The sequence below is a fragment of the Tauraco erythrolophus genome, chromosome 15 (assembly GCF_009769465.1).
Source record: "Tauraco erythrolophus isolate bTauEry1 chromosome 15, bTauEry1.pri, whole genome shotgun sequence".
Lineage (NCBI taxonomy): Eukaryota > Metazoa > Chordata > Aves > Musophagiformes > Musophagidae > Tauraco > Tauraco erythrolophus.
Window position 1 is genome coordinate 5219700 of NC_141479.1, and position 14460 is coordinate 5234159.

Here is a 14460-nt window from a genome sequence, read left to right on the forward strand (position 1 = left end):
ATTTTACCTTAATTCTTTCATGGCTGATGAAAAGTAAATGTAAGCAAAGTCGTGAACTTCACCAGTTAAAAAGAATCACTGAATCTAATGTTGGAAGCTAATTTACGCTCTCGCCTCTTCCCTGAAAATACACTGACCTTGGTCCTCCCGCCTCTGAGCACCCAGGCTTGGCGAACACTTGCTGTACACAGAACATTCATCAGAGGCTGTGTTTTTCAGCTCATCCAAAATGGAAATGAGTTATCTAATGCTCGAATATAACTGGATTGCTGAAATACCATTGCAACATGACCTAAATTATAACTATTTGAACAAAATAAAGGAAACTTTGAAGTATTTATCTGCTTCTAATACGTAATCCAAACACAGTAATAATTTACTCTTGATCTCTCATTTTTTAACAGATATTTACTTTTATCCATGTTCTCTTCTTAGGGTACCCCTTGGTATTACCACATGCTTCAAACAGTTCCATCAACCTTACTCATGTCTTTGCTATCAGCTCCTGTGGGCTTTGGAGATATGAAACCTACTTAAACTTCTGTATTTCAACTGGACTCAATCAAGTTACACTGATTTAGATGATGTGAGACTGGAATGCAACACAGAGCATTAATCCTCTTTAACCACTTGATTAGTGGTATTTTGCCAGCGAATCTTAGGTCTTATCCACTCCAAAGGTGTTCATTTGTCTATGTCATTGCCATCCGTGGCTTAAACGAGCGATATCTGACTGCACTGAGGCTAGTACTAGTTCAGCTAATTCACTAGCTTAAATATTCTACACAAACAAGACCTAGAACATGTATTTTCAAAAAATTGTATTATTGCTGCCAGCAGTCTCCTAACGCAAGAAAAAACCCAGTGGGTTTTTTTCACTACTGCTGGAAATAATTATTTGCCAATCATTTTTTAACAGCTATGCCTCCACTTCAGCTACAGACTACAAGCCTGATGTGCCTTCTCTACCCTTTACGGCTGTCAGATTCATTTCAATACTGTGATCTCCATGGTTTCTAGCAGCACTTAATTAAACACAAAATAATCATAAAGTAACAGCATAAACAAACAAAGAATCCCTTCAAACGCTGTGTTAACAGTGGTACATCATTAGCTTGTTTGAATTCATCTTGCTCATTTCCAAAGTAATATCTGTTTCTGTGAGAAGTGCCTTTTCAAAAGCAGAATTCCCACATCTTCAGCTAGCTTTTCTCTAAGTGATCTCCAAAGTAAACAGTATTTAGCGTGGCATTAATCCAAATATATGCTATTTGCCCACTTGCAAAGCCAGCTTTGGCTAGCGCAGGAAATAAAAAGCTATGCCCATAACACAGCATTTCAAATTTTAAAGAAATCTGTGGCACAGGAGACAACAGATAAATGTGTTCATGGTAATAATAATAATAATAATAATAATTTATTCTTCAGAGGGTCTTTATGTTCTACAGGGCGGCTAACGGTTTCAGCAGAGATCCAGGACCACAACAAAAATGCTTGAAGCAGGTCCTTAAACTTTTGCTGGCATAGCTATGTCAGAGGTGTTAAGAGGTACAATCTCTACTTGATATAATTGTCCTGGCAAAAGCTGGTAGGTGTGGACACAGTTTTATACCACTAAACCTGAATTTTTGCTGGCACAGCTTCTTCAGCTCCAGGGAGGTCTTGGCATGTGTTATACTGTCACTAGTACAATTTTCAGCAGTACAAGCCTCATCCGCATGCAGAGCGCGTTGCCAGTACAGCGCACTGGTTTGCTCTGGGTGAGCCTGGCCTCCGCAGCGATTTTAAACCGCGGATTAACACAGGAGGCGTATTCATTTCTTGGTGGCAAAGTCAAGCTCTGAGTCTTACTGGTTTCTTTTGTAGTGGTAATACAGACCCAGTGCTGTTTCACCATAACATGATTTTCTTTCGCTTTTTATGACACAGGAAAAGGCGTACACCAGCTCAAGTTAAAATACCAACTTAACCAAATGAAAAATCTCTCTCCCATACAGTTGTGCCCCGTATCATCCACAACTTAGAACTGTTTTTTTATAGCATGTTATTACAAAACAGATCACAAACATCTTCATTTCTCATAGTTGCCTGGTTTTGTTCTCATAGATCTCACTAGATCAACACAAATGCTGCAATGCTCAGTACCACACAATCTAAATCTAATCTGTCAGGAGACCTGGCACCCTAGATGGAAACCCTTACTTACGTCCATCAGCTCTTTAGACAATGCGCTGGGAAACCTGGCCTCAGAATAGGATTCACCACATGCAGAAACAACACAATGGTCAGGAACCGAATTCTGAGTTCCAGGAAGCCCAGGAGCTGGAGGTTCACGGTGGAAATCTCTCTCAGTACTAAAGTGCCATGATGAAAACTGGCAAGAAAGTCTTGGGACCTATGTCAGGATGTTCCTCCAGAGCTCCTCACCTGAAAAATCACTCTAACAAGGAGCTGTTGCCTACAGGACTTTCTGCACCATCTCCTCTACCTCTGTCTATTTAAGTGGATGAAGAAGTCACCGTATTGTGTGCATAGCTCCATTCTGGAGATATCCAGCAGGCTGACCCCAGGCTGGCTTCTCATTAGGATGACCAGAGCATGGATTCTGCTCTTTGGCAGGTGTGAGCTATGCCATACGCTGCTCACACCTGCCAAGCCAGAGGCAGTTCTAGGCACTCATGGAAGCTTAAACTTAGACATCAATGGAACTTGTGGAAACACAGATACCCATGGGCTGTAGGGTCAACAGGAATTAGAGTGGAGGAGGAATGAACTGAGGCTGGTGTTCTGAACTTCAGGTCTTAAAAGCCACCCGTTTCATTTGGGCTCGGTCTTTTTTATGATGAGACAGTAACTAAGGTAAAATCTGCATTGACACATAAAATAACACATGATTGAGGAATCATAAAGCTGAAAAGAGCTATGTTAAACTAAAAGGCTTCTCTCCAAACGAAGAGCATCAATAATTCTAGGCTAGAAGGTCACCTGTTATTCTACCCACTAAACAAGATTTTGTAGATTAGCAATTATTTCTTCAAGATCATATGGCAGAGGCATATTACAGTCATCGTCTGTCCAGAAGGGATGGCATTCTGGTTTCTGGTCTTCTGGCAAGCTCTCTGCTGCTTCTGACTGGCATCTGAAACGAAAGGTAAGCAGATGAACTACTTAAGTAAAACTGTGTCAAGAAACTGAATTCTCAGCGAGGACACATTTGTGCATTAATTTAAAGAGAAAGATGATAATAAAACAGAAATACCACATCATCTGACCAAACGGATTGTTCAGTTCCAGTGAAGTTGATTTCTGTCGTAGGCTTTGTATTTTCTGTAGGGATTTCTCAAAAAGCCAATCACAGAGAAAACTCAGTTAGTGTACCTTTATATGGTGAATTATTTTTTCATTATCTCAGCTGTTATTTAAAGTATGTGATTAAACCATTATCAGATTTAAATGCTTGCCGGTTTCCAATGTATTACTAGATTATTGAGAAAGATTAAACTGAATTTACTGCATTAAGGTCAGGGGGGATAGATTAAACAATATTAAAGAAGCCGGACTAGCTTTGTAGATTCTGGAGATTTACAAGTGTATCAACCTGCTTAGCTCTGAAAAAGGCAATATAAAAACACCAAATTCTATAAAGATAAATGGAAATGGAGGTTAATAACAACTTCCAATGATGAATAGGTGGGCAAAACTTCAATAAAATTAAATTAAGAGGTTAGTGTATGTTAGTCCCCAGAGAAAATGTTTAAATTACAGTGTTTTTTATTAAATGGATTATTCATCAATACTAGTGAAGTCTAATTATAATATTCAACTGAACTGCAGCCTGCAGAGGGAAGTTTTATAAGTGGCAGCCATCATGTCCCTTAAGATTAGGCTGTAACACAACATGCTGCATCAAAAAAATTGCCACAGTTCAAGGAAGATTTCTTTGCCTCTCTTTTCCACTCCCCTCAAGCAATTTGCATGTTGCTGATTAATTAGTTAATGTTTGCAATGGGATAGGACAAAGAAAATTGCTGAGCATTACTATAGTTTTGGTATATACTGCAAGTCTATGTAGTTGTTTGAAGAGATAAAAAGCAAACTGTAGAAATAAACTTTTACCTCTTGTAAGACATTCTTAAAAATTCATATTCTATAAAGCATGCAATTTTCGTAACTCTTTTAAAGTTGTTTTAAACATATAAGTGTCTTTCATCTCTATAAAATGAACTCTAAGAATATTGACACACGCAACTTCCTCGCCTACACTGTCGGCCTCCTGGAAGAGACTGTTTCCAAATGAAAGATGTCGTCTTCTCTTGGGAATTATTAATGGCAGCGTAATACCCATGAGAAAACATACTTCAGCTTTACACCCATGTTGGTGTGTGGTTAATTGCCACACCAGCATCCTGGGCACTCAATCCATCGTACATTACACTACAAGGACAGTATTAACACATAACATTCCAATATATCTTCAGCTCTCCACATCAGCCCCTGATAATAGCATCTGTTAACATGCACTAAGTACTATTACGGAGCACATCACTTCATAAATAATAAGATTAGCCGACCTCAGGGCCCTGGGAAGAGTAATGTGTTTAAATGTTCTCATTATTTATTTAAAACAAGAATTAAAGGAACAGAAGCTACTTGTGACAATCCTCTTAGCATAAATATTAAACTGTTTGCATTGATAAGCTGCACTGTACAGAATAACAGAGGATTTGTTTTGCTGGCTGCTTTATAATAGTGGTTAGAGCAAATGCAGTTTAGTGTATGAGTTCTGAGAGGTACTTAACTGATCGTGCCGTTGTGTTCTGAAGATATTTTCCAAATTATATAAAGGAACAGGAGAAAATTAATATGCAGGGGAAGCTGAAACTAATTACAGCATAACTCTATAAGGCTTTTAAACTCTTGCTTTATTTTCTGTCTTGGCACAAAATAACATGCTCAATTTGCTGGGCAGTATAAGATATATCAGTTTAAGCATTTCAATCGAAAAGTGGATAAATTAACCATGTAGAGATTATTGCAGATGACAAACTGAGAGGCTCAGCCAGTAAATACTGCAGGCACATTATGTGGTCTGCAAAACTCAACTCACAATAATAAACATTCTCTCCCTCACATATCTGCTATTAAGAAGAGAATTTTCATTGAGAGGGAAAACATACCAACTTTTACCTTCTCCATCATTTCAGAGTCGTTTTTTTACCTTTAATGTCTCTCGTTTCCCTTGCTCCCTCACACAAACACATTGTCCAGCTCTTCCCTCACACTGGGGGTTTGGGCATTTGTGCCACTGTGTGTGTCGGCGGCGGTGCTGTGGCTGGGTGGCCCATGAGCAGCTATTCTAGTTGCCACTTGCCCTTCTCTACTTTTCCTACCAGCGGAGCCATCTCTGGAAGGTCACCCCACAACTAAGCCTGTGCCTTAACTTCCAGGCAATCACGCGCTTGGGAAGTTGTAGCCATATCATATTCTCTGTGAGGGATTAGAGGAATGGAAGGAAGTGTGTCAGGTCCTTGGACTTCCTGTGCAAGCCTGATGACAGAAAAGTATCCATGTACCGCACTAGTATAAAAAAGGGGAAAGCAGTGCCTTAATATTCCAAGTTCTGCAATCCCATTACTCCTTTGTCTTTCTGTCCAGGATTTCTATTACTTTGCTTTGTATCACTGGTAAGACCAGCAGCGAATGTTGCATTTTCACATTTTGGGAGTCACCTATTTTGATCAAAACCGCACTCCCTGTGCCGGATCCGCTGACATCAAAGCCAGCTTAAGCTGCTCGTCTTTAAAGGTGTGGGGCTGGGTTCTGCGCAGTCAGCGCTGCACCTGGCAGCTCCCGAAGCAGTTCACCTGAATGGCCCCCACAAGCTCCAATGCAGCCATCCAAATATGTGCTTTCTGACTCAGAGTCAGCAGCCGTCCTTTCCAGATGGGTATATTACTATTGATTCTAATAAATTTCTGTGGGAGAAATTGTTCCTGCAATGGTCTTTAATTCGTAGCAGAGTAACAGACCTTAAGATCCTGCAAAAGGATAGCAACGCTTTCAACTGAAGCAGAACAATCAATGGCACTTAAATAATTGTACAGAATTATTTCAAATTCCTTTGTATCTGGGAATAGATAGCTAATATAAGTTAGCAATGATAACTCCAAATAAACAGAAATTCTATCTTTTCTCAGACACGAAAGAATTTATGAGGCTCCATGTGGGAAACTCTGCAAACATTGAAGTACAGCAGTAGTGGGAAAGTACAAGATTTATAATATTATAAGTTATTTAAAATATTATATATTAATTAGAAACTGTTATTTGAGTTAATAAAGTCAAATCTACAAAAGAGAGTAGATCTAATCTGTGTATATTGCACATACAAAATGTGTTAAGAGTGGAAATAACACATGCTCTGAGATAGAGACCAGATGCCAAATCAAGAGGCACCTTTCACATTTTAATTGCATCAGGAGAACAGAAAAACTGCCATGATATATTTCAGAGCAATTTAGCTTGATAAATTTACACCTTGATAATCCATGTTCACCAACATATTAAAGATGTTTGTGCAGAATGCACAAAATGCCACAGTCGCTACCTTCTTGCTAGAACAATCAAGACCTGTCCCAGTTTCAACTAAAAAAGCCCATTTTTAAGGAACAATTAGTTACTGTTGCAGTGCACATTCTCACTACCTCTCCCCTGTAAACACCACCGATTTCTGATCCCCTTTTTGTCCGTTTTTGCCAGATGAATTTGCTCATTAATATTTACCAATAGCTGAATATTAATATACGTTCAGCTAAGTCACAACAAAGGTTTATACGACTGTATGACTATTTGTGTGACAACGCACGACTCTTTCCCTTGGAAGGTGGCTCATTTCACCACGGGCAGGTGCACCTTCATGGAGACAGACAGTTGCCTGGTTATGGCCCCCTGGGCTGCACTGACATTTTGATGATCAGGGTGTCAGCTACATTAGAGGACACTGATCACGATCCTAAAATTAACTAAGCTAGCTAAAGTGTGTGTTAATTATAAGTATGCAAGCAGTCAATAAAAGGTTAATGCAAAAGTCAAAGGATAAATTTATTTCAGTATTGCATCACTCTACTGACTAAATGACTAACATTATGCTTTGTTTTTAATCGATATATTTTACAGTAATGCGTGAGCCATTGATTTGAAAAACAGTCTTCTTTCTAACAGTTAAGTCTTGCAACTATTAAGTATGAATATACTTAAAACACTCTTTTTTCAGAGTAGATACTTTTTCTGTTCTGTTGTGAGAAACAGGAAGGTATATAAGCCAGGAGGCGGCCTTGGGTTCTGCTGACGAATGTGATTAATGCAAATAAGAATTATTACCTAGGAACCTAAATAAGGTGCTGCGAATCAGAGTCCCTGGATTCTGTTGCACTGTTTGTCTGCTCCACAGGAGTGTAGTCAAATCAGATCAATAGGGGTCAATTTGTGGCTCAGACTGCACAGGCCTGTTAAGAGCGAGGAGATGATATGAACAGCCCAGTTTCCTAGCTGGTACTAATTTAGCTGCTTACACCTAGCAGTTCAAAGACCAACGGCGATCACGTGGAACTTTAGGGTAAGTCAAGGAACATGAGTCTGGCCACCTTCCCCATGTACTGATACGGCCACAAAGGGAGGATGAGATATTTGCTCTGCCTGTACAAAAGTACACACTCATCCATAGACGCTCACTCCAGCATTCCTGAAATTTCTGTGTTTTATATGGGAGTTATTTCCTCCCTCCATCTGTGCTACAATAAAGGTGCTACTGAGCTGTTATTCAGAACTTCAGAGGATCTTTTAAAGCAATGGCCCAGGTGAAAACAGGGCTGGGATTGGATCACCCTACTAAGACAAACGCCTTCATTAATCCCATACTGACATTGGTTAAAATGATACAACACTGCTAACATGGATGCTGTTCTGAGTAAGAGTAAGAGTTTCTTTAGGCAGCATCTTCCATTCTTAAGATTCACAATGACTTTGTAAACCTGAGTCTGATCAAATATGGCTTATCACTGTTCTGACACAGACCTCTACTGTGCGAACATAAATCCTACTAGTACAGGTATCTGGTACATAAGAGTTTTGCTTGCAGATTTGGATTTTTTCATCCTCATGCTTCAAATCTTTCCTCTGCCTGGAAATTATTATGCAAACTATGTGTAGTTACTCTAATCTCACTGCTAAGATTATGCCATGTCATTTCAAGCTCACATTCTTAGTTACCAAAGTACATACAAGAGAATACAGGGCGTTCTCAGATATCCGACTTGTTATGCCAAGTACAGAGAAAAGGCGACATTCTGTACGTGAGAACAATCACTCAAATAAGTTAACCTTGATTTTTCTATTTTTCTAAATAGTGTATCTAATTGACAGGTATGACAAATTTACTTCTACTACTGAATGCATCACAATCAAAACCTGATACCACTTCAGTCAAAGCTGAAACTCCCAGTGATTTCAACAAGGCCAATATTTCAATCCAAATGCTTTTCCAGAAACCATTCACAATAGACACGAGCCAGTAAGCATAATAACAAAAAAATGTCCCAAAGAAACTATGGAAGGAATGAAATAGGCTGAAAATAGTTTCTCAAAGTGAAATTTAGCAAGGGATACTAAATTTATTTTTTTATCCATCTGCAATAGTGATTAAGTTATTGGCATTGTAAGTCAGCTAATACAATGTGGAATAACAAGGTGTGACGTTCTGTAACTTCAAAGCTGCCCCAGAAAGACAAAAAGCAGTTGCTTTCCAGTTGGGTGCCCTTTCCAGCATTAGCAATTTCAAAAATCACAATATGCCTGATTTTAGCTTTTCTTCTACTCCAGGCATCTGTTTGGTCAAAGTAGCTAGCAACGAGTGAACATTTCTGACCACTGATTAAGGTTTAAGGCCATCAGGAAGACTGTTGAGAGCATTTTATACCTAGATCTATTTGCCAGCGTGTCCCTCACAAACCAGCTGTGATGCATGGGGCATTTTGCCAGCTGACCAGTTTGGAGCTGCTGATCCCTCACATCAGCCACCGGCGAGAGGCACCTGAAGCCTGCATTGGTCCTACCTGGCAACGATATGGGGGTCAAATGGCGAGGGTGATTATGTATGTCCTATCTGAGGCAACCCCACTCGGGCTTTAGTGTACCCAGAGTCGAATTCCAGAGCTGCATGAAGCCGAGAACAACTGTAGAAATGTACAAAGCCAAAGGCACACGGTCTCACAGAGGGGTAAGGTAGCTTTCCTTGCATTTGGGAGAATGGACACCTGGTCCTCAAAGAACAATGAAAACTGACATGGTTGAAGAAATGGCAACTCTTCCATCTGAAGCAAAATGTCCAGCAGCCATTATGTCACTGGTGCCTTCATCCTGCACGGAGCGAGCTCCAGTCCAGATCGGCTATATCAGAGGGAAACCATCGCTGCGCTCTCCTGGGAACACTTTTTCTGGAGACCTAATTCAAGATATGAGATTTACATGGGGGGCTGGAGCTAAACTTCTTTATAGTTTAAAAATGCTGAAATCTTGACTTCTAGTTTGGCTTATTTTTGAGGAAATAACATATACAAAATCAATATTTTAGCTGGAACTTCACCAAAATTGAAGGGCATTTGGAAAATGGAGGTTAGTTAATGCCCCATTATAACACCAAGTTAGAGTGGAATGCTTTCTGATCTCTTTGTTTCAACTCTGTAAAACAAAATCAAGCCAACAATTTACAAATCTTTCACTTAGTATCATGATTAACTTTCATAATTTGTACCTTAAAAACTGTTTACTGAAAAAACAAAGGATGGAGAAAAAATAATAATATTGTAATATAACAATATGAAAGATGTTTTATTCATATGGCTATAAATGCTTTGTCTTTATCACCAACAAAATTCTATTTTTTCATGCCAAAACTGGAATTTTGAAAGTTATTGAGTTAAATCTAAACCTTAAACCAAAAATTTTCTTAGCTTTTTTAATTTACCCATCAGCAAGTCGTCAGCCTTGGCAGAGAGTATTTCTTTCAGTTGTTCCATGCTTGTCCTTACTGTGACTCTGCACAACTAAAACTTTCCTGAGTTCACTCTGCCTTTTAAGAACAAAAGAAATTACATCAATATTTGACTTTGCAAACCAGATTTCAGAATCACTGGTCCCGAACAGGCAGTGAAATGGAGTGGCCAGATGGAAAGAAAGCAGAGTTTCTTTCTTTTGAACATCTAATCCCCAGTGTATTCCCAAGTAGTCTGTCCCATTTACATTAAGTCACTGCAGATGTTCTGTCACGTAACTAGAGTGTCCCCAGCCGTAAGTCATGGCTGAGACTGGGACTGCATTTATAGAAGGTACAAAACGAGTTTGTTTCCAGGTAAGAAACTTGAAAAGACAACGCCAGGTTTAGGAGGGGTGGAGGTAGTATCAGTTAAATTTTAATCCAAGAAAAAATTTAGTATCAGCTGCACAAACATGCAAGCACAAACACACACGATTGCACGTTAGGAGACCTTTCCTGTCTGCTTCTTTCAAAAGCTGCTAATGACTTGTGTCACTGACGTGTTTGGCCCTTACTACAGAACAAAAGTTTATAGTCACTGACCCAAGAGCTTTATGCCTCCAAAGTCAGCCATTGCACTGGAAGTGAGGATGCTGCTAAAACATCCAGAGGCACCACTGGTGACGTAGCAGGACAGCCTGAAAACAGCCAGCGTTATCCCTGTGTGTACTTCTGCCAAGTGAATCTAGAGCACAACCCATCTTTGACCCTGGCCTGCAGAGTGCATTTTGCTGTTCCACAGAGAGGCAGCAGGGAGATCAATGAACCTGACACTAAAGAGGTTTAAGCGACAGTTGCATTAACTTGAAAAATGCCAGTTTTTCTATTGTTACTCAAATTGTAAATCAGGTAAATATGAGAAAACCATAATGTTAATACCCTCCAAATGTTGAAATAACAGCAACCAAAGCGCAGGTGCAGTCCAACACCAACATATTTCACAGGTATTCGCAGAAACATATGAAAAACTCACAAAACTATTTTTAAAGAACGTTTTGTTTTGCCTTAACGTAGAGAAATGAAAATAAATTTTCTATGCTTTTTGGCTACAATATTAATTAAAATCTGTAAAAATATATTTCAGTCTTTCTAAGCTATTTAGATGGCAAACTATGGGAAAGGATAAAGATTTGCTGCACAGTATCTTCATCTACAGAGTGGGGACTATAGAACAGAGCCCCAAAACCTCCAAAACGTTCCAGCTGTAGTTGGAAAGAACAGAAGAAAAGAGGACACAAGCAGCTCCTTTCTCTAATGTATTCATCTCTACTGCGGGTGAATTCATAAACAGGAATCTACCCAAAAGATACCTCTGATGAGATTGTCAATGACCTTCCTCCTCCTCACGTCCACCAACTCTACCCTACCAAAGAGGAATCCCTACTAGCTGGCACTGCAGCAGCTGCCAAGCCACCGAGAAGAGTGCTGACATTGGATGCATGATGAAAACTTCACTTCCCTAGACAGAGCCTTTCCTCTCCTTTGTGGCCTCTGTCCAACAGGCCTAGAAACTGTCCATGAGAAAATCAGCGTGCCTCCTATTCCCGCAAGAGAGCGGCTGTGTAGGGCAGCCTCCATTCCATGTTTGTTTGACTTTTTAATTAAGAAACATCACTACTCTCTATCAAGTGTAGGGGGCAGGGAAATCCCCAAGAGAACCACTGAATAAATAACACAGCATTTGCTGAAAGATGACGTTTAATCCAATTTAACCTATAGGTCTACAAATTGTTCCCTTTCAGCCCCGTTTCTCAGATGCTTATGTTTCCTGTTTTTTAGAATCATATGTATACAAGCGATGTATCCTGACTGTACGAGAAGCACATTTATACATATTTATATACACACCCCTTCATACTAATACTTTCAAAAAACGCCATCAGTCCAAAAGAGACAGCACTCAGGAGGAAATTTTCAGCACCACAGACGTGGATTTAGTTATATACTTTTTATGATCAGCAATGGGATGTGAGTTATTCCCTCTGTGCTGAGAATATTTGGCTTTGACTTCAAACAACGTAGAAATATATCAACCTCAATATAATTTATATTCTCTCAAAAGGAACCTAAAATGCTCTAAGCCTTTGCTGAGGCATCTGATGTTCCAGTCCCCTCTGTTACACTGTACGATCGGCTGTTTTACTTCACTTGCCATCCTTGCTTTCCTGTGATTTTTTCAGACAAAGAAACAAGATGTCTGCTATATGCTGAGTATAAACACAGCTGACTTGTTTTCCCCAAAGTATTGATTTTATGCACTTTTAAAATAACTATTTTCATTCTGTTTGCATAATCAGCTGGGGCATTGTTCCTCTACATTTGCAGAAACACAGATGGAATTGCTGATTTGGAGCCTTTGGAGAGATTTTACAGTATTCTCCAGAATCTAAGCTTCTATTAAAATAAGGTTTCAAGCACTTCTGGTTGTGAAGATAGCCTGGACAATGTAAATTGATGCATGGTTATCTTTTTGAGTCCACAACCAGACAGACAGACGCAATAGCACCAAGGGGACTGTGAACTTCCCCCACTTATTTTATTGGGTGTTTACTTGGGGCCAGATGCTCCTCTCTGTTGTGCAGAATGGTGTTAAATGACTGAGAAAAAGAGAGGAAAAGGAAATGGAAATAAAAATCAACAAAGAGGAGAAAAGGAAATCTCCACAGCCTGCTTCCCAGGGGGCTACAGATGCCCTCCATTGCCAGTATTAGACTGCTGGAAGATTTGGGGCTGAGCCATGCATATGGCACATTTTTCTAAAGACACTGTATTTTCCAAAAGAATGCCACCTGAAAAGTTAATGATGCTTCCAGCATCATTTACTGTTCCACTTCATCTTTTGTGTTCCTTTTACATGGATGTCATATAGCCAAGGAAAAACGTAAAGGTAGAGTGGTTTTAGATGATGCTGTGGGAGGATGGCCCTTCCATTTAACGCCCCCCTCATTTAAAGTAAGCAATCCCATTTTCCAAAGAACTTCAGGGCTCGCAGGCTCTGGCTTTCTGCAACAAAGATAAAACATTTTCCCTGTTGAATGTGCATTTTTCCATAAGACAACATTTCACATTAATAAAAATCAACTGCTGTATGACAAATCCCTATTTCTTATATGTGGAAAGCAAAATCAAAAGAAACATGACTGAATGCACCCGACAGCAACCATATTACTTGATCCCTAAATCAGACTGGACAGAAGTGGGCTATATCTTTCCAGCATCAAAGCTATGTAATCCTTTCAGCCCGAAGTGCTTCCTGAATCACTCCTGCAAGCGGCTAATACAACCCGTCCTCCAAATCCCACTCCTTCCATCAGGACCAAAGGAAGGCTGACAGAGAAGGGGCAGCATTTGGGAGCAGAAGGGAACCGCAGGTCTTTGGTCTTTGTTGCAACTACTGTGCAAGAAGGACTCCGCATATGATTTTACATGGAACAGTCCTTTTTTGTTGTAAGTTTATTAAGGAGAGTGACACCGAATGGAGATTCTGCCCCAGGAACCACCTTGTCCAACTGCTCTCAGACTCATCCTAAAATGCAGCTCTCACTAGCTTTGGTCTGAAATGGACCAAATCTGCACGTTTCATTAACCACATGGGAAAGCCAACCACAAGACTAACTCTCTACTTGCAGACTGAAATTAAGATCTTGCTTATCAGTGTAACTTATGCTATAAATACAGATGTGTACATATATATACACGCACATCTCTATATGTATGTACATACATATATACTCACGCACATACGTAAGATGAGCTTACATCACATTTTCTATCAAGAGATATGGCCTTGAGCTCCTGTGTGGCTTAGGGAAAGAAAAAAACCACAGGTTTATTGTGCTGCAGAACTACATTGTCTTGCCCGTGTTGTGCACCTCGGCTGTAGCCAGCAACGAGAATGTTTATAACATATATCGGAACTAATACTATAACAGCAATGCAATCCTACAGACTAAAACACAGTTTCCTTTAGGTCAACAGAAGGCCAAACAGAAGCAGGAGGGAACAAATAATAGGGAAATGAGAAAACAGACAGAAGAAAGTCAGAGAGGCTCAAAAAGAGGAAAAAGAAGTTTAGGAATAAAAAAAGCAAGCTTCATGTAGCTAATCACATTTCAATCACTGCAGACTTTCTTCAATGCTGCTGCTTTATTCAGTGATATTTTATGGATAAATTGCTGTAAAAATATACCACCAAAAAATTCCAGGACTGGCAGAGAAATAGATTTGATGTCACAGGAAATGCTGCAGTACATTCAGGCACAAATAAAAATCATATGGCAACAATATGCTGCTTCTCTATCTCTGTAAGTGGAGTAAATCTTTCTGATTACTGAAAAAGACCTCAGAAGTTTTTCTATTTACCCTTTGCA

The 14460-nt window shown here is 39.6% G+C and overlaps 1 protein-coding gene across 1 annotated transcript in view; it reads right to left on the reverse strand.

Annotated features, from left to right (window-relative positions):
* Window positions 1-2920: 2920 nt before the first annotated feature.
* Window positions 2921-14460, reverse strand: part of FTO (FTO alpha-ketoglutarate dependent dioxygenase) — a 214038-nt gene continuing 202498 nt past the window's right edge. Inside the window, exon 10 of the mRNA XM_009986642.2 lies at window positions 2921-3139. Within this exon, the coding sequence (XP_009984944.2) occupies window positions 3001-3139 (139 nt within the window). The 3' untranslated portion in view covers window positions 2921-3000. The remainder of the gene's footprint in view (window positions 3140-14460) is intronic.